This window comes from Mus caroli, unplaced genomic scaffold (genome assembly GCF_978045245.1).
Source record: "Mus caroli unplaced genomic scaffold, Mus_caroli_1 scaffold_1, whole genome shotgun sequence".
Taxonomy (NCBI): domain Eukaryota; kingdom Metazoa; phylum Chordata; class Mammalia; order Rodentia; family Muridae; genus Mus; species Mus caroli.
In genome coordinates, this window is record NW_028227256.1 from 47753003 (window position 1) to 47773914 (window position 20912).

The following is a 20912-nucleotide window of genomic DNA, read 5'->3' on the forward strand; positions in this document are numbered from 1 at the left end:
GGGCGTCATGGAGCAGAGAAGCCAGGCAAGTGGGAGAAAGAACGTGGGAGTAGCCGCCCTGAAGCCTGAGCTTCTCCCAGGAGCCATCCCGCCTAGACCCACTCGGGTTAGAGCCTAGAGAACTAGCCCATCTGTGGCATCAGTGGCCGCCTCCTCCTTGCACCTCCTCACCGACCCCTCCCTCCCGGGACCTGCATCCCGCTCCGCCAATCAGAGTCCGACTGCCGCTTCCCACGTGACCCCGGGCGGGCTAAGGACCTGCTGCTTCCCAAACGCCAGAGGGATGCGGGCGGCAGAGCGCGAGAGGCGGCGGCTGGGCTGCGGGGCGCTGTGACTGTCCCTCCACCCAGTCTGGTCGCGCTCTTCTCTTCGGCCGATTGGCCGCCTCCTCTCCGCACCCTGGTTTCTGTCTCCTGCTCCTCCTTTGCCCCGACCCTGTTCCTTATGGCAGCAGCTCCCTGCATCTGGGGCGCAGCTTCTCAGCGGACTATCCTCTCACTCCGCAGGCTGAGCCCGGTCACTGGATGTTGCTGAAACTCCGGAGATCATGCTCTCCTTTGGCCGCAGTATCACCGCCGGCTGTCCCTGCCGCCGCCCCCTCCTCTGCTGCCGCGGTCCGCGGGATGCTCAGTAGCCCGCTGCGTGGCCCCCGCGATCCCGTGTTCTTCAGAAGCCGTTGGTTGCTGCAGAGTTGCGCGAAGTAGTCATGGTGCTGTGGGAGTCCCCGCGGCAGTGCAGCAGCTGGACACTTTGCGAGGGTTTCTGCTGGCTGCTGCTGCTGCCCGTGACGCTGCTTATCATAGCCCGCCCGGTAAAACTCGCTGCTTTCCCTACCTCCTTAAGTGACTGCCAAACGCCCACCGGCTGGAACTGCTCCGGTAAGTCCAGACCCTCAGCCCTCTACTCCTTCACTTCTCCAAGCGTGGAACCTGCACGGACCTGTCTACTCTCATGTGTCTGCCCAGCCACTGCCTGAAACCCAGAACTTCCCACCTCAATCCGAGAAACACTGAGAACTGCTTCAGCTAATGCTGGGCGTGCTGGGATAGGAACAAAGTACAGGTGTGGGGAACCATAGACGTTTGCCCCTTTCAAATCGGAGGATTTAGAGAATTACTACAGAGGTAGTTCTCCATCCTGGGGGAAAACACTAACGCAGAATATTTCCCATCATTAAAAAAAAAAAAAAAAAAAGAGTCTAGCCTGGATGTGCGAAAAAATAACTTTATGAGAAAGAACAATCAAGAAAGCAATAAATCAGATGATGACTGCATGGAAACTGTTAAGTCTGCCGAAAATGCTTCTGAATGCAGGGGTTTTCTAGTCAGCACTGGGTCACAGAGGCAAGTTTCCAGGAACGGAGTCTCTCTCCTCTCTCTCCTCTCCTCTCCTCTCCTCTCCTCTCCTCTCCTCTCCTCTCCTCTCCTCTCCTCTCCTCTCCTCTCCTCTCCTCTCCTCTCCTCTCCTCTCCTCTCCTCTCCTCTCCTCTCCTCTCCTCTCCTCTCCCTCCCCTTTTTCTTTCTCTTTTCTCCTTTAGCTTGTTCTGTCTATACCTCACTAGCTCTCTCTTTTGCTGTCTCTAGCACTCCCTCTCCCTCCCTTTCTTCTCTCCTTTCACCCCCACCCCCACTCTCTTCTCTCTCCTTTGGCTGCAAACGCCATTGACTTTGAAAGAGATTGATTTTGTAGCCAAAGTATGCTCATCCAAGTTCCTATGTGGAGGACAGAAGTTGAGAAAGAAGCAAACACAGATCCCCGCCCCCCACGCCAGAATGGGCATGCCCCAGGTCTGATAGACTCTCTTCTGAGAGCACAGTGACCCTACCATGGCAGATTCCAACCCCTTCACTTCTGCACTGGGTTTCATTGTCAGGCAGTCCTCTTGCTCATTCAGTCTCTGTCAGAATACTAAAGCTTGACACCTGCATGTTATTGAAGCCTCTAATTGAAAGGGCCCCAAAGATCGAAGTTACTGCACTCTTACTGGCTGATTTTACATTTCAGTATCAGAGTGTCTAGTTTACCTGAAGAATCATAGTGTAATTTCTTTGGCATTTTAAACTCTATAAGCACACATGGTTATTGTCTCCATGGTCTAATCTGGTCTCGTTTTAGCAAGTGTGTTTATAACATTTCATTTTAGTTAAATAAATTCTTCTCACAATTAAATCTGTCTTTGAATAAGGTAGCCTTTGGAGATGTGTAAGTGAAAGAAAGTGTGTGTAACTTTTGAAAGGATGTGATTATTAGGTATAACTTATAGGTGGAGGCATGTACAGTTCTAAGAGATGACTAATACAACTCCTGAGGTCAATTAATTAATGTGCACCACTCCAGTTTAACCTTTGCTAAGACAAGTTGAAATGTACAGTCGTATTAGATTTGGGTCAGTAGACTGACTTGGTTCTGCTTTTGGTAATTTCTAAATTTGGCATTTTATGAAACACAACATGTCTCTAACTTATTCTTAGTTCCTTCATTCATGTATGCTATTTTTAAAAGAATAAATTCCACTTGGGAACATAACATCCTTAAAATTTGATCATAACTAATGTTCAACATGACTAGTTTGTTTCCTAACTAATATTGGTATTAGGAACACCTAGCTTGAATATAACATTGACCATGAGGAAATGTGTTATAAGCCAGATCTCTCAAAGCTGTGTTCACTAACTAAAAATGAAGAACTGTATTTCTAGGAAGGTTGTGAAGAACTTGGCAGCCCCCTCCCATCCCTGTTAACTTGAAGGTGATCAGTCTTCCTTTGAGTCAGAAAGACCTTCACAGAAAACACCAAGTCTGTTTATCTTTATTGTTGAGGTTTTGCTTCCTCTTTGTCTGGAAAAAAATGTAAGTAAGGGTCATTTCAGATCTTAAAGCAAAGAGCAATTAAAGACAGAGAAATAAATATTAAAATGGCAACCACAAACCATCGCCAGATCTTTTCCTAAATATTGAGTTTGGGTCACTGATATACCCTACTTAGTGAGGAAAAAAAAAATAAAAAAGAAAGCAGAGAAGCAGGTGTCAAACTTTCACTCACACAGTCACTATTAGTCTAAGCTAAATTTAAGAAAGCATGCTCAAAAGGTGATACTGAGGGAGACTTTATTAGGAAACAGTTGTAAACGTATGGGCTATTATTGATCACTTTTGAGGTTATTAGTAGAAGGCGCACTTGTGGCTGTTGGAATTAAATTTTAGGAAAATTCTGTTTATGCTACAAACTAGAATTCTCTTTATACATTATACCATTTTAAAGTGACTGGGGCATTCTTTTTCAACTTGAGGTTATGATGACAGAGAAAATGATCTCTTCCTGTGTGACACCAACACCTGTAAATTTGACGGGGAATGTTTAAGGATTGGAGACACTGTGACTTGCGTCTGTCAGTTCAAGGTAAGATATCTCATATTTGCATCTTCAATTCATTAAAGAGGCTACAAGGCAGTGAGCTTCATGTACAACTCATCATTTGATAAGTTATAACTGTACAGACTCAAAAGGAGGCTATCATCAAACAAAAGTACTGGCAATAGAGCAAGCTGATGTCAAGGTGACATATGCCTTTTTGGGACCTGGGAATGACCTAGTCAAAATGCCACTGATGTTGGATAAGCTTCAGTTTCTACTTTCTAGATATGGACAGAAAGTATGCCTTCCTAAGCCATTGGTGTGTACATTTTATAGGTCAACTGACTGAGGATAATTGTCAAAGTAGTCAGTGGATAACACATGTGGATTTGTACTTTTGTTCTTCACAAGTTTTCATTATTATTATTATTATTATTATTATTATATTGTTGTTTATTTTAATGGGCTTTGGTTTTCTTATCCTGTCAAGAGGATGCAATTTTATGTTAACTTCTGTAAGGTCACTCCTAAACTACTGTGCCAGTTTGGAAATCATGAACCTTTTTGTATGCATTAAAGATTTTGAGACTAGCACATTAAACAACTACAGAGTCTCCTAGGAATTCATATGAGCACATAGAGCCTCATGTTGAATCGTAAGCAGAACGGTGGACGTTGTCATCTGTCAGAGAGGTTTTCAACAGTTAGAAAGAAAAGTACATTTTTACAAAGAAGTTATCATCAAAGTTGTTAAAATGAATTTAAAATGATGCTGCCATTGTTGTTATTACAATCATTATTTATCCCATTTGCTATGAAAATTACTGGACTCTGCTTCTTTTCAAAATATTCTTATAATAATATATAGCCTCAAATAACTTGGATGTTGAACTAGTACCTTAGACTCACACTTGATTATTATTGAATTGCATTTAAAACCAAACATTTACATCTAATTTAAGCTGATGCAAGAAATATGCATATAAATAAAACTATGAACAAGATCAAAGGCACTCCCAAAATTATAAAAACACGAGTTATTGAAAAAGAGAAACACAAAGTCATATTTTGACTTAATGTACCATATTGAATATTGACTTAATAGTGAATACATAGGACTTAACCCTACATCTTGGTGAGGCAGATAAGAAAACTCACCTTTAAATATGAATTGAGATACTTTTAGAGAAGATAAAAGCTCCTTGTGCATTTTTCCTCCTTTTTGAGAAACAAGGCAAGATTATTGGTAGCTTAAAGTGGCCAAAGACATTGCCATGGCTTTAGCGATCCATCAGTGCAGATCACATACCTGTGGCATCTACTTTCAAGGTCTCCCCCACAGTGAGGGAAGAGCTACATGAAGGAGATGGAACATGAGAATTTTCAATTTATAATTTTTATAATTGATCACCAAAGAGGATGGAAAACCAATTGGAGAAATCACACCCATGGAATTTCATACCTTTTCTTTTTCTTTTTCTTTTTAAATTTGTGATTCCTGAGAATTTCTCTTGCTTTTGTAGCCAGGGATAGATACAGTAAGTAAGCTTGTAATTAGCATAAGATGGTTCACAAAGCACATTCTTCAAATGAGATGTTTGTGTTTCACTGGAAAAAAAATAAAAGAAACTGGTGTAATTCTGGGTAAATGCGCAAAATGGAAGCATATCATTTCTCTTATTAAAGGAACTGTGTTGATTTTTAGCTGCCAAATGAAAATTTGAGTAGGAAATATAAATATATTTCCTTATTTGTACTGGATTATACTGTTATTAGTGTGTTTTACAATAGTAAGTATTTTAAGAGAAAAAAATCTTTCTAGTAGTAAATTTCGACTTTGTATATTTATCATAATTATTGAATGTCTACATCAAGGTGATGGTTAAATAAAATTGTACAACTTGCATGAGATGAACTATGTTAAGCTAGGAGCTCCTTGAACAAGTTTCTTCCCAGTCTTCAGCGTTTTCATGTTGTTTTGAGTTTTTTTCCTATTTTTTAATGTTTTCTCCCCTTCTATCTGATAAAAATGAAGACATCTGAAAATCTCTTCTATGTAGTATCCTAAATTTTTGTTCCTTGTGCATTTTCAGATATGAGTGTAAGTTATTATATTTAAAGTGGGATGTACATTAGTCTTTCTGGACGTGAGATAAATTTCAAACATAAATGCACACATTGTACATAACTTAAATATGTTCCTATATGTATTATTAAAACGCTAAAATGAGCTTATAGGAATCTGACTTCCCTTAGATACTTTAAAATACACTAATTTCTACCCTTCAAAATTCATTCAATTCTTATAAGTTAGATAAGTTTGTTTAACTGACTCACTACTTTTTCCTTTCTTCCATCCTCCCTTCTTTTTTTCCCTCTTTTCTTACTTCTTCTGCATTGCTGGTGACATAACCCAGGACCTTGCATTTACTAGGCAAGGGCTCCACCATTGAGATATATTCCCAGGTCCTTTACATTGTTTATAAGATGAGGAAATTCATGGCCATTAATATAAATAGTTTCCAATTAAGTAAGTCATAATTCTAGAATATGAAACACAGTAAACCAAATGATATATTTACATTTAAGTGCATCAATTATAATTTTTAAATATTACTTAGTGTTCAAATGAAAATTCCAATAACACAACAGCAATGTCAGTTTATTATAGACAATAATTCATAATCAAAACAATACAAGTAGAATATCTGTAACCCAGAAATCCAAATTCTGAAATAGTCTGAAATCCATCATGATGTTTAAAATGTTTTGAACTTTTTAAGTGTTTCTGTCTGGGAGTATTTTGAATAGATGCTCAAAGGGTGAAGTCTATTCTGTCATTCCACAAATGCCAAGATCTCAAATTTTGTGCCTCTAAAACACATTGGATAAGGGCTATTAAACCTATACAAATGATTCTTAGATAATAAAATAAAAGTTTATAATATGATACAGTCTCAGGCATCCTATCTTCCTACGTAATATCAAAAGATACACTAGTCAACCTGATAAATCAATTGTGAAGAAAAACTGAAAAAGTGAATAGAAGAAAATGGATGAATAAACAAAGGAAAAACAACAGAAAGTTGACAGGAGGAAGGGAGGCAGATAAAGAGATATAGTTTTTCTTAGTACTGGCTCCACAATGATCAATGATAATTTATAAGCTTAATATACCAGGTAGCCTTATGCTTTCTTAAGAATTTTCCAATTTAGATATTAAATAGTTGCATTTACTAAACTATGTTTTATATCTAAAAATTTTCAGTTACTACTGCTGCTCAAAATTTCCCCCAGAACTTAAGGTCTTCATGAATGTTTCTTTTCTTCATAGATGTGCAGTTTTGATTAGTTATTGGAACCAGTTTTCGTCACTCTCTGTTGTCATGGCTAAGGGGAACTCAAGGCATCCTCAGTCCAGGGCTCTAATGCATGTCTGACTACCAACTGTGGAGCTTGGTTCGTCTCCACCTCTGAATCCTCACATGGGCTACTTGTACTTTGGGCTTTGACATAGCACAATGGCTAGTTTTAAAGGGCAGGCATCCAGAAAGAGGGGAGAAACCAAGTAAAACCCATGTCCTTTCATGATTTAACATAGAGAGTTATAGTCACATCAAGCAAAGTCAAAGACCTGCCCATTTGTTTTGTTTTTTTTTTTTTAATTCAGCAACATAATGCTATTGTATGCATTATGCAAGATGTAGTTCTGAAGAAATAAAAGTTACTTTTGGAACTGCCAAACAGCAACACATACAGATTTTTAAACATTTTATTCTCTGAAAAAGTATTATTTTATATCTTAAGCTATTCTTCCTCAGCCTTTGACAACAGACTATAACAGAATTCACTTAACATCTGTTGAGAACCTTCTCCATGCCAGACTCTGTGGAAGGTGCTGGCGATAGATAAAACTTAAGTCACATATAGCTTTGAGATGCTGAATTTTCAGCTTTAAAATCCATATTAACCAAACAAGCATTGAATCACATTTTAAATTTTTCATCTTTTTTATTCCCTGGCCAAGGGGTAGTGTATGGGTGTCTTAAGCAATGTGGAACCTTGGAGACAATGTCATTTTATTGAAATCGCATATTTGGAAAATAAACTTCAGATTTTTAAAAACAAGGAAAACGGAATCACAAATTCTTATTATAAGCTTATATAACACATACATTTATAGACTTATCCATAGCCATGGCTTAATTTTTTTTTTTGTTAACCAGATAACTTTGTAGTCTTTAATAAGCGACCAAACATCTATTTTCCCCGTATTCAGACTGTAAACAAGTTCTTGACTGCCCCAGAACCATTTTCAAGAACTCGGGGTATTTCAGTGCGGCAGTTTCCCAATTCTCATACAGAGGGTGGCCGCAGCTTCAAATTCTAAAATCATCATGGTACTTCACTGTGAATGCTAGGTGGTAATTCTGCCAGTAAAAATAAGCCATGAATATCAGGTAATTTCCATTCAATAGGTGAAGTTTACAATGAAACTTGTGTTCTTAAATCTTGTGTAAATTCCCCATGAATCTCAGTTCACTACTTTAGAAACTTACAAACCTTCAACTACTGAGTAACATACCATCCCCTATATAGAGACAGTGAGAGACAGAAGAAAAACAGAACTAGACATCCACCCTTGAGCGTTAGTGACTAAGAGTCTCCCTGTCCTCTTGTGGTTTTCGTTTTAATGAGTGCAAGTCATGGTACTAAGGGCCAAAAACATTGTGGTGATAATCTGCAGCTAAGCTCTTCTCAGCTCCCACAAATCCCCCTTTTGGCTTCTGCATGGAACTTGGCAGCCCTGTTTTAAGCACTGTTCACATTTGGCTTGCTGCATGCATCCTCCAGAAGTGACATGAGCACTTCATCAGTTTATTCACTATTTTAAGATGTATATCAGAATTGTGTCATAGAACCTGACAAAGATAATAATCTGCAAACTTCCTGCCCCAACCACTAGCCCTCTATTTGACTAACCTTCTAAAGCATGTGAGAAAGAAGAAGAGGAAAAAAATCAAAGTTTTGTAGAAGAAAATGTGAACTCAAATAATCTGTACACAAAATGTTGCTAAACAATGGTTATAAGATAACCGGGGGTGAGATTGCCAGACCTAACCTCCAGAGGCTAACCAAGCAGTCATCCACATCAATTTTAACTATCGTGTGACTAAAGAGAGGGTAAGCCAGTCTATTGTCTATTGTTACCAGCTCTTTCCTTCTTCCTCTTCTCTCCTCCAATCATCAGATACCATCGTAGCTTGGTGAACCCCCAAAGTCCATTCTCCTGTCTCAGTTTCTGAACACTGCACGTTTATCTAGTACTTGACTATCCATTTGTTGTCCTAGCCATGAATATGAAATTCGTACCACATTTATTTGTTCTTTTATCTTCTAGTACTTCTCATTGGAAAATTCAAACTGTTACTGTCATTGTTATGTTGTCTTTGCCCTGAATTAGCACTGGAGATCCTCTGTCTTATAGTTGTCACTAATCAAATATAATTTCAAAAATATGTATATGTATAGAAAGCTCATTAGGATGTTCAGCCATAGGTGTCACCTATCATAAGAGGATTGCTTAGTTAGTTAAGTAGTAGCAATAGATTACGAAAAAATCAGAATCAAATCAATATCATGTGTAGCTATATACTGAGTCTCTGAACCAACAGTGTATCTATGGAGTAGAATTATTAAATGAATACGAGGTATTCAGAATATCTAATTATAAATTATAGAAATAATGATGATTTCTAAAAGATGCAGTAAATCATGCTGTTAGTAATTGTAACCATAATATGAATCCCATAAAATTTGGATTTTATATTTGAAAAAAGATGTCAATTAACAAAATTTAATATTTAAATTATTCAGTGATAGAACAAAGGAAAGACTTATGTCCCTTTCATTTAGAAAGCACTGATTTGTAATACATATAAATTGTCTGGATGGAGAACTGGGAAATGGCTTAGAAAATAAAGTATTTACTGTGCAAGCATAAAGACCTGAGTTTAATCCACATTTCCTATGTAAAAATATGGGTGTGACCATGCACTTCCATGATTACAGCATGGAGAGGCAGGCACAAGAGGGTCACAGGAGCTTTCTAGACAGGCAGAATCTGTTGAATTTGGTTGAATCTGGGAACTCCAAACTCAGGGGGAAGCCTTGACTCAAACAAATATGAAGTGATTGAGAAAGACAGCTGATGTCAACATCTGGCCTCTGCACATAGGCACAAACCCATACAAGAGTCAGCAAGCACATGAACAAATGTACACATACACAAAATAAGTACATAAATGGATAAGTTTTCAGGATGACTAAACTCTTATTATGTAAAAGTAAGAAAGAGGATTAAATAGGCTATTGTGAATAAAAGGGCACAGATAACGTAAGAAATTATGGCATAAAAAAATATGTCTCAAGGTTTTGTCAATTAAATTCTTACCTTATGCCAGCTTTATTTTTTGTTCTTTGGCAAAATCCTTGAGTTAAAATTTACATGTGATAGACATAAAATATATACATGAACATTAAAATTTTCTTGCTACCTGGATAGGTTGCTGATTTATTTTGTATGAATTGTAAATTTCTAGCACGTCAAAAAATCAAACATTTTAATTAACAGTAGTAAACAGAAAAGCATTTTCACATGTATCTGCATGCATGGTTTTCCTTAATGTGTTTCTGGCATAGGCAAGCCTTGATAAATAATCATCTTGATCATTTCATTTGTTATAATTAAACAATGAAGTGCATCAGTAGTAGTAATCAGCAGATAATCACATCCTGGTCTAATTAGCAGGTATAGGACACAGCCAAGTATCTCTAATGCCTTAGAGTGTGATTATAATATGATGGCTGTGCTCAGTAGGTTGTCTAATTTCCATTGTAAAAATATGTAGGTTTTGGTAATGAGGTTATTCTAAAAATGAGCATTTCTCTTTCTCAAACACATATCTCAAATGTGATAGTATGGGATATTCAACAAGTTTGATATGAAGGTTATCTCTTGCTTCTATACTTTGTCTTTATCAATATCCAAAGACTTAATGATAAAAAGTAATAAGAAAAATCCATCTGATCTAAATATTTTTTAATTTATCAAGATTAAGAATTCAATAGAAAAAATAAACCAAGGAGTAACTGCATATTTTATTTTGTTATTATAGTTTTGAAATTTCAGCCAAATATTTCTGCTGCCAACACAGATAGCCATCAGCCTTGGTTTTAATAACTTGACATGGCTAAATTGTTTATTTTCACCCTAAGAAGTTAGCAAGGCTACCTCAGGAAAACAATTAAATAGTAGTGGTAAGTTTGTTGTTACATCTTTTGTGTGCTAATGGATCAGTCACTTTCTTAAAATCACCTAATTCATTTAGATACTTGTGTTGCCTCTGTCTAAATCAAAGGACCAATTGGTCCACTTGACATCGACTTTTGTATCTTTGAATGACAGGCACTTACAAACCAACAACTGGAGATCACTGAAAACGAAAAGATGTGGTTTGTTTTGGAAATAGTTACTTGTATTTAGGATGTTTGAGGAATGCAGAATCCAATAACAACCGTAGTTTTTTGTTTGTGTGTGTCTGTTTTTTTTCTCTCTCTCTCTTTGTTCTTCAGTGTAACAGTGACTACGTGCCTGTGTGTGGCTCCAATGGAGAGAGCTACCAGAATGAATGCTACCTGAGGCAAGCTGCCTGCAAACAGCAGAGTGAGATACTTGTGGTCTCAGAAGGATCCTGTGCTACAGGTATGTACAAATGTTCCTGAAATGGACTGTGAGTTCAATGGTTGGATCCTATTGGGGGGGAAACAAAAACAAAAAACAAAAAACAACAACAACAAAAGCAACCTTCCCGTGCATGAACTTGGGACTCCATTTATTCTTTTGTACATCATTTTTGTGCATCTTGATTTCTTTTATTTCAAATATGTCTGTAAAAGAGAGGAAATGCATCAGTTCACAACTGGTATCTTTAAATACATACGTTGTTTACGGAAGTGCAGACCGTTGAATAAAATATAATTAGAAATCTGAGTTGAGCACACACATATCAAATTCATAGATGAAGTTTCTGTTTGTTCAATCGATTGTTTATTTGATAAATAGTGCTATCATCTAGGGTTGCACCTTTGTCAGTTGGAGTTCTGAAGTTAACAAGTATTTTTGTGGAGACACTAATGTTAGATTTTTAACTGTAAGATGTGCTGGTTACCACTTAGCAGATCATACTGAAGAATGCATTGGCAGTGTGAATAATTTACACTAACATCTGTCTTTCTGACACAGTTAAACTCAGGTTCTACGGCACTCTTTATTTGTGTTGTTTTAAGAATGATGGAAGGCAGTAAAGAAAGAAGGAAGGAAGGAGGGAGGGAGGGAAAGAAGGAAGGAAGTCCACAATTGTCTTAGCTTTTGGGGGTACTTTGTTCTATTTTGCTGTTTGTTTTTCTTTTCCTTCATTTCTCTCTCTCTCTCTCTCTCTCTCTCTCTCTCTCTCTCTCTCTCTCTCTCTCTCTCTCTCTCTCTTTCTCCTCTCCCTCCCTCCCTCTTGTGTAGTTTGTGTGTGTGTGTGTCTATGGTGGGGGTGGGGGTGTTACAACCCAGAAATTTACAGGTAGAGAAATAAAGCAACAACAGATAAAAAGAAACTGCAGTTAGGCGAAGCCTGCTTCAGAAAGCAGTGCTCTAAAGGGATGCCAAGCCCAGCTTAGGCCATGGGCATCTTAAGCACCTGGCCTAAATAAACAAATAAATAAGTAACACATCAAGATTCACTATAGTTACTTTAAAAACTCTCTGAGGGTCATAGTTCAGGAAAATATAATAATACAATTGGAAAACTTCTTTCAAAAATAACAAAAGAGTATTAGGGAATCTTCTGTAAAACTCCCTCTGGGATAACAGGTTTTTCTATTTTAGGGTGTAACATGAGAAGTATGTGTTGTTGGACGGGGTAGGGTATACAATGAGTAAGAACAAAGTCTTGGGTTCCTTGGAAGACTGACTTTCTTCAGTATCCTTACAGTTAGTGGTGACTGATCTTTGAAGGTCTCCTGCTCATTACCACAGTTTCCAGAAGGAGCAGGGGACAATGAAACAGGAAGATTTCTCAGCTACAGTGATTTTGATTTTACAGTCTTTTGATTTTGTGGTGGTTTTTAAGGGGTCTTTTATGAATGATTCTTTGTCCTTACAAGTTAATGACTTATCAGGATAATGGTCAGGATGGCAAGGTCAGGATGGCCTGTGGTCAGTACAGATTTGGCAGAACAGGTCATTGCTGCTTGGCATGGAGTAAAACGTGTGTGTAAAAGTGGAGGTAAGAGTGCAGCTCAGAGGGGAGGAAGAGGACCAGAAACCAGCCTCGGAGTAGGGATTGGGGCATAGGAGAAAGCACTAAGAAACAAACTATGAAAATAAATCAGCCATCCATACCAAAGGACAAAACAATAAAGAACAACTACTTTAAACGAATGAAACATTAATACATGGAACCTTTGGACCTCAGGGGGGTTTCAGTGAACACTGCAGGGATCAGTAAAAAGCTTTGTTTATATGATGATCCAGGAGGGCAGCTGAGGAACGTGTACATTACCCAGTGAGCACTAACAGGTAGAAAAGTCATATTAACTGGACCCTATGGCAAATGGCATCTGGTACCAAAAATGATACTGTTTTCTCCCAACCTCTGAGTTCCTGTCAGTCTACACAGTCTGATTCATTCAAGTTTATTCATGCTAGTCTCCAGTGTGCTGCTTTTACTATGAAAATAAATACTTAGCCAAGTAGAAAATTTAATCACAATCGAAGGAGCTGTCCTTACCTCATTTGCATACTTAGATTTCTACAGGATTTAATTAGTCAGCCAGTTTAGCTGAATGCATCTTCTGTTGACTAGAGAATCTAAAAGGGTTTTGGTCTGAGAAGTGATAGAGAAACCAAGTGATTAGCCAGGCCTGATGGCAAAAAAAAATTGTGGATCTCACTTTTCTTCATCATTTTCCCATTTATTTTTAATGTTCCTTGACAGTGAGTGGAGGTTGCAAGTTCTAATCTCTGGAAATAAGTGGCTGGAGAACATTGAAATTTTAATCCAGAATGTGGCTTCCTTGTAGCCAGTCTCATTGTCAGCTTAAGTTCTTGCTTTGCAAGAATGGAGTTGACGAAGAGCCCGGATTTTTGTCCAATAGTATCCCTTCCTTGCCAGAATGTGTCTGCCTCTCTGCAACTTTCTTAGTCTACTTATTTCTGGCTTGTCGTGATGACTCATCCTACAATTGAGAAAACATTAAAGCTTCCCACAAGTATTTCATAATGATGCAGTTGACTACAGTGCCCATTTTCCCATCTAACCCTCTTTTCTTCTCTAGCTATTTAATCTGGGTCAAATCAATCACTAATCATGTGGATGGAATGAAGTTTTAGAAACACATGTGGAAGATAAAATCCAAAACACTCCTATTTTTTCCCTGACTTTTCCCAAACACATATATTAACGCAAAAGCCTAAAGATCAACAGGCAAGATGTTTTCTCAACATTTTAATAATTGTACTTCAGACTGTGCTCACACATTTAAAGTAAGCTACTATTCACTTGTTAAACAGAAGGAATAAATTTTGGAAGGCTGCCTAGGATTCTGCTTGTCATTTAGCAAACTGGAGCCTGTGAACATGGTTACCATTCTCTTTGTGTGTGTCACAGTCAAGTTTAGAGGGACAAGCATCACATTGTCCTGCCTTATGGAAGTTTTTGATGTTAGTAAGAATGAGAAACAGACTTCATATGCTGTAAACATACAGACAGGATGTGATAGTCCCAATTCAGGACAGCCACGACTTGGCCCCTTCACATAAAAGTAGCAGTGAAGTAAGCTTTCAAATTAATTCAAAACCAATTAAAATATTACTATTACCTATGAAATGTGCTCAGAGGAAACAGCAAATGTTGGCCATTCAAGCACTATTCTGCCCCAAAGAAGCAGTGTAGTAACTAATGAATGTGTTCTAACTGGCGGAGTATGTTCTTGTTGCAAAAAGAAATGTATTGAGTCATTCATAATTGGTCATTATTAGAACATAAAACCAAACCCTAAGTGTTGGTTGCGTATTTGTTAAGAAATATATATCATAAATATATATTTGTTAAGAAATGTATATTTAAATATATATTCATATTTAAAAATATTTTTATATTTTAATGTATAATATATAAATATATAAACGCTGACACCATTGCATACACTAGCAAGATTTTGCTGAAAGGACCCAAATATAGCTGTCTCTTGTGAGACGATGCCGGGGCCTAGCAAACACAGGAGTGGATGTTCACAGTCAGCTATTGGATGTATCACAGGGCTCCCAATGGAGAAGCTAGAGAAAGTACCCAAGGAGCTAAAGGGATCTGCAACCCTATTGTTAGAACAACATGATGTACTAACCAGAACCCCGGAGCTCTTGTCTCTAGCTGCATATGTATCGAAAGATGGCCTAGTCGGCCATCACTGGAAAGAGAGGCCCATTGGACTTGCAAACTTTATATGCCCCAATATAGGGGAATGCCAGGGCCAAAAGAATGGGAATGGGTGGGTAGGGAAGTGGGGGGCGCTATGGGGGACTTTTGGGATAGCATTGGAAATGTAATTGAGGAAAATATGTAATAAAAAATATTAAAAATTAAAAAAAAAAGTCATTTTGGGTTAAGATCTAAAAAAAAAAAAAAAAATACATACTTAATCTTAACACATGTCCAAATATATATATATACACACACTAATATATATATAAATTGTTTCCATCAATTAGCTTGCCTTTAGATAAAGGATATGACCCAAAGTCATATGGTCAGACATGATGGCAGTTAATGAATGAACTGCAATCCTTGTATAATACAGTGTTAGTTACTCTGAGTTGCCACTAAGGCTTACTGATCCACTGCTGTTCTGCCATAGCACTGTTAATGCCACAAAGAAGGACATGTTTTATAGACTGACCCATTCTCCCCCAAGTGTCAGCTCTGTGGATTTTCATCCCCCTGGCCACTCTATGTAGTGTGTCTCCACAAAATCTCAAAGAGCCCAGCACGAACAAGAAATGTTTTATATTAATTCAACTAAACTACAAGGAAAAAACTCATTGAGGGGGATTTTTATGTAAGTCTTGAATCCTGGATGCAATTCCAATGTAAAATAGTAATAGCATGGCTGAAGGAGGCTATCAATGTTGTCTTATTACCTAGAATTAAGAGTAGAAATGCATAATGGGATATATTTTGAATGCAAAGAAATAAGCAGAGAAAGGATATTGTCTTCATTTAGGAGCAGATAGAAACTCAAAATTTTGGCTCAGAGCAGGGCACTGCATAGTTCTGGAATTTGTGTTCTTAGAAAGAGTCATCTTTATCTACTTGTACTGACTGGGAAGGGGGGGCAGGAAGAAGCAAGGTAAGAAACAGTGCAGGTGGTGTTCCTGTGCCAGCGTCTCAGCGTCTCAGTGTCTGCTCCACTGCAAGCACAGAGACTAAGTAAGCTCATGTCTCCTCATATCAACAGTGATGTCCCTGAAGATAGAGTCCTCAGCCAGTATGGCATCAAGCAGCCCCTCATCCCCACAGAGTGCTCCCTTTACTCTTTTTTCCTTTGTTTATAAGCAATGTGCAAGAACAAAAGCCTTATTGTGTACACTGTTTAGTTGTGAAAATGCAGTGATAGAAGCATCTCATCATGTCAAAGTCTCCAATTCAGCCTGGTCAAAGTTAAAGCAGGGAGAACTTCCCATGCTCAAGCAGGACTTTATTTCCCCAAAGCTGTATGATACAGGTTTCATAAAATTTAAGAAGAAAAATAATGTCTTACTTAACGTATTTTGCCAATAGAAATGAGATTAAATTGAGAAAACTGTATATTAGCAGATGAAGTGCTACAGGTTTTCACATCAGTGACATTTTAGCATTGAGATAGTGAACAATCTAATGGTGCATGATTCCCCACGCTTAGGAGACGAAGGCAGGGGGAGCAAACTGTAAATCATCCTGGATTACAAAGACCCTGTCTCAAACCGAAAAGACTGACAAGCAAGAGGGAAAGCCTAACCTTGAAAACTAGTTGTCTAATCTATTTTTCAAGTGAGTATGAACTGTTTTCTCTTTTCTTCCCAGATACAGGATCGGGATCTGGAGATGGAGGTAGGAGGAGCTTTTGCTCTCCTTTTGTATTTGGATGTTTCTGTGGGCTGTTGTGGGTTCTTGTTGATAGATGCTAGTCCAAAGCAGACATCTAAGAGAAACCTACATTTTGGGTTTTAGGAAAGGAAAACTTACATGACAAGTTGTCCTACTAGTTTGGTTGCTGTATATGCCATGACTATTTCTCGGTCTACTCACAAATCACACCAATCTCATTTCACCTCCTCCTTCACGCACTTCCTTGTGTGTTGTGCTGAGTCTGAAACAGATAGTGTCAAGACACATAAAAAGTTGTCGACATGTTTTGTAAGACAGAAAGACCTCAGGAAGAAAATTTTTAAATATTTCATTTTCAAATGCATAATACTGCCCTCAACCATTAACATGTAAATAACTTCCTATATCAGAATTTTAAGTCTAAGTCAAGACATATTAGTTCATAAAAATAAAAAGATGAAATAAAAGTAAAGTCAAAGGTATCATGACATTATCTTTTCTTCCCTGATGAAATCAATACACTGTTAATTTTACTAAAGTAAGATATACATTTATTTGCTTTCCTTTGTTTTGTTTCACTTGAGAAGGACCTGCTGTGTAGCCCTGGCAGACTTTCAGCTCTTTGTGAAGACCATTCTGGTCTTGAACTCACAATGATCTACCCACCTCTGCCTCAAAAACAAAAACAAAAAACAAGCAAAAAAATTTAAAGGCATGTGGCATGCATATTGTAACGTAACATGCCCAGCCAGCTAAAAAGTAAGATATATGTTTTGATTGCTTAATTCTATTTGAAGAAATATGTGAAAGGTAGAAACCTTATAAGTCACATCAGATAGGTTTACAACTGAAGGAATACTTTATTTTTACATTAAATGTCCTTATAAATATCCTAGATGCTTTTCCAAATGAAATTCCAACTACCACTTTACCTACACAACACAAATAAAGATCAAAACCCAATATACAGTTATAAATTAATAAAACAAAAAATGGATTTGAAATACAAATATCATTGCAATGATTTCTTAGGCTGTATAAATTAATTACATTATGATTCCGTAAATAGGGAAGGTGATAGAACTTAGAAAACTTTGTGTTCTGGAATCTAGAGACTCAATGGTGCACATTTTATGTAGCTTGGGAAACTTGAGTTTTACAGAGAGAAAGGTTTCACTAATTCAAATAAGCTACACCTAGAGAGCACAGAGTTGCATCTTGGAGCCCAGGCTAAAAGTAAGCAGCAGTCAATACTCAAATGCAGACTATGTTTGATGGCACAGGGCTCCGGACTTCCATCTCGATTTCAACAGGCTTTCCTTACATGTAAGAAATCAAAATGCTCCTTCTTCCCTTAAGGTGATGAAAATAGTACTCTCAAGAAATCTTCCCAGCGGCTTTGAAAGGAACTGCTTAGGAAACATTAAGTCTTCACATAAGGATAGAAAAAGACAGTGTCTTTAGCTTTTCCATTGAAATTTTTAAGTTTCAGTCCATTTTTTAAATCTTGCTTTGATAGTTTCATGCAAAATTCTGTACAGTTTCTGAGCATTTAGCTTTGTTTGCAGACTAATCGGGCAATTACTCTATTGAGACCTAACTATTCCACTGTGCACCCAACAAGTCTTGTTCTTTTGCTAACATGATTATAAAGAAAACAGAAATGATTCACAGAACACAGAGTGTCTTCATTGTCCTGATAAATTTCCATCACACATTTTCCCGCCAGCTGATTTCCCCACCCAGCATGCATCTTGTTTTGCTTTTAAAATAAAATTTGTGTGGTCGGTGCAGGTGCTGTTTCCTAACTTTTAGCAGTTGATATCAGCATAGGAAAATGGAACTAAAGCCATGCCTTTGTTACTTAGTTGGTTCCTTGTGCTTTCCTTTGACCCGGATAAGACCTTTTGTTTTTTAAGGAAATCATTTTCCTCTCACAAGTATGCCCTTGGCGACATGGTTCATAACAAGAGAGATACACCATTAGAAAACACCTTTCTTTTTTTCTTTTCACCCATTTGTTTTTTTCTCCTATCCTGATGCCTGTGCTTTCTCTTTCTCCTTAACTATTCTTTTCAATTATAGACTCCTTAATAGTAGTAATTTCTAAGCTTAAAAAATAGTTGCTACTATTGTTGAGACAGAGGGTCACTTTGGAAAAAGTCTGGCCTGGACAGTCTCACTGTCAGCAGGTTGTTGCTGATCTTGAACTCAGAGCATTTCTCCTGCTTCTGCCTCCTAAATATTATGTCTACAGATAGGAGCTTCCATATCTGACCAAATTGATTAATAAGAGATATTTACTTTTAAGATATAGGGCATCTAACCCTTTGAATCCAGGGTTCTCAACCTTCCTAATAATGTGACCTTTAATATAGTTCTTCATGTTGTGGTGTCCTTGACCATATAATTATTCTTATTGCTCCTTCAAACTGTAATTTTTCTACTGTCATGAATTATAATGTAAATATTTTTTGGAGATAGAGGTTTGCCAAAGGGGTCACAACCCGTGGATTGAGAAATGCTTTTATGAATTCTGAGTTATAATCTTTGAATTAATAAATGTTCTGAAATTTTTAGCAATATGAATAAAAGTTTTAAATTGGAAGCAAAACTGGGACATTGGCCAAATTGCTTTTCTCCTGACTCATAAGTTATTGTATTCTATGGCACTAACAAGTCTGAATTTTACTTAAACTCTTAAATAGATTAGTAACTCCAATGACAAAATATACTCAAGCTCAGATCTCATAGCCTTTGGGTTGGTAAAGTCGGATTTGGCTTACTAATTCTAATATGCTTAGAATCGGACCGACTTTTTAATAAGAGATCCGAAAAGATCTCAGTAGACCCAGAATCTTCCTTTGAATGGTTGAACATGCTATCTGTTCTAGAGTGAATATATAGGAACTTGATCATCTTTTTGAGTACCTTGGAATGTTGATGCTTATGTTTATAATGCCTAATCTGACAGAAAGTCCACATGATTCTTAAGAGGAATGCATTGGTATGACTAGTGAAATAAGCAAATGTGGCTGTGTACATTTGCCATGGGTAACTGCCATGAGTAAAATGCTTAACCCTAAAGGATAAATTTATTTTTAAAATACATCATTTTTTCCTGTTTTAGATTGGCTTATGCTTTTAAATGGATGAGTATCAGATTAGCAAAAAATTAGACATGATTACTTTAAGAATAATTTAAGTTTTATTGATATGCATAGAACATAACTGTCATTAATTTGGTTGAAGAAAATTCTTATCATAATTAAAATAGATATAAGGTTTTTATAAGGTTAACATGTTATGGAAGGTTTTTGCTATTTTACTGTTCAGGTCAAACATTAGAAATCATTCCATTTGTTATGAAACGTGCTCACTGTGTTTCCAACATAATCTTTGCTTTGTATTCATTCACAAAGAGGTCCATGGAGGAGGATAACCACCTCACATGAATAGTGAAGGGTAGTTTTATCCATTTCAGCATCTTTATCTTTATCTTCTGCTGTTAAAGAAAACTTATTTTTTTTAAAAAAAAGAACTTTACATTGTTAGTTTTGAGCATAAGAGTTATGGAGTTCTATGCTGGATCAAAAATCTTTTGAAAAGTCATGAGTGTCAAACATTCCGTATGAATTGGTCTGTACTTGGAAAAAAAATTCAAGATGAACTATAATTTTCTGTTTTATGTGCAAGCAGGTAGTGTGTGGACCACACTCCTGAGAACTTGAGAAAGTGGCTGAATACGATTAGCAACTCAAGTGCCCTTAGTACGTGTATGGAGAGTTAGTGTTATAAATATGAAAGTGGTTGTGTAGGAGGGATGAGCACCTCCTGTATACCCACAGACTTGCTTAGGCAACAAATACTGCAGGAAGGAAAAGTATTTAAGCAGCCTCCTCTAGAGATCTAGGGCTGTGTGGGTGCTGAGAGGATCATTTTAAGCTCTGCTTTTCTGCATCTTTAAGCTATATTATAAGCACAAGGTTTTGAAGATTTTTCTTTCATTCCTTTTCAAAGTACTTTTGGATTGCTTATACTCTCACCAAATTCTTAAAGATAAAAGTCCATCTACAAAATGAAACCCACTCGTAGCATCTATAATATTTGCAGATGTGCTGTCCTTTTATGCATGATGCAAAATCCATAATTGACTTTTAATAACATCTTCTGAGAGGTCTACAGCATTTGTAGAATTAAAAATATAAGAGATACATGTATAGACACAAAGGTATATTTTTATTTCATAGGGACAAGGATGTTTCATAGCCAACATACGGTACTGTAGGGTTCTGCACTTCTAGGGAAACTTTTTTTGTTTTGTTTCCTTGAGAGGAAGTTTCATTATATCCAAGATGACC

At 37.3% G+C, this 20912-nt stretch overlaps 1 protein-coding gene across 1 annotated transcript in view; it reads left to right on the forward strand.

The window, feature by feature from the left end:
- The first annotated feature begins 284 nt into the window (after positions 1-284).
- The window catches only part of Tmeff2 (transmembrane protein with EGF like and two follistatin like domains 2), a 261844-nt gene continuing 241216 nt past the window's right edge, over positions 285-20912 (forward strand). The window contains exons 1-4 of the mRNA XM_021157724.2: positions 285-878; positions 3291-3400; positions 10991-11120; positions 16528-16554. Coding sequence (XP_021013383.1) covers positions 707-878; positions 3291-3400; positions 10991-11120; positions 16528-16554 — 439 coding nt within the window. The 5' untranslated portion in view covers positions 285-706. The remainder of the gene's footprint in view (positions 879-3290; positions 3401-10990; positions 11121-16527; positions 16555-20912) is intronic.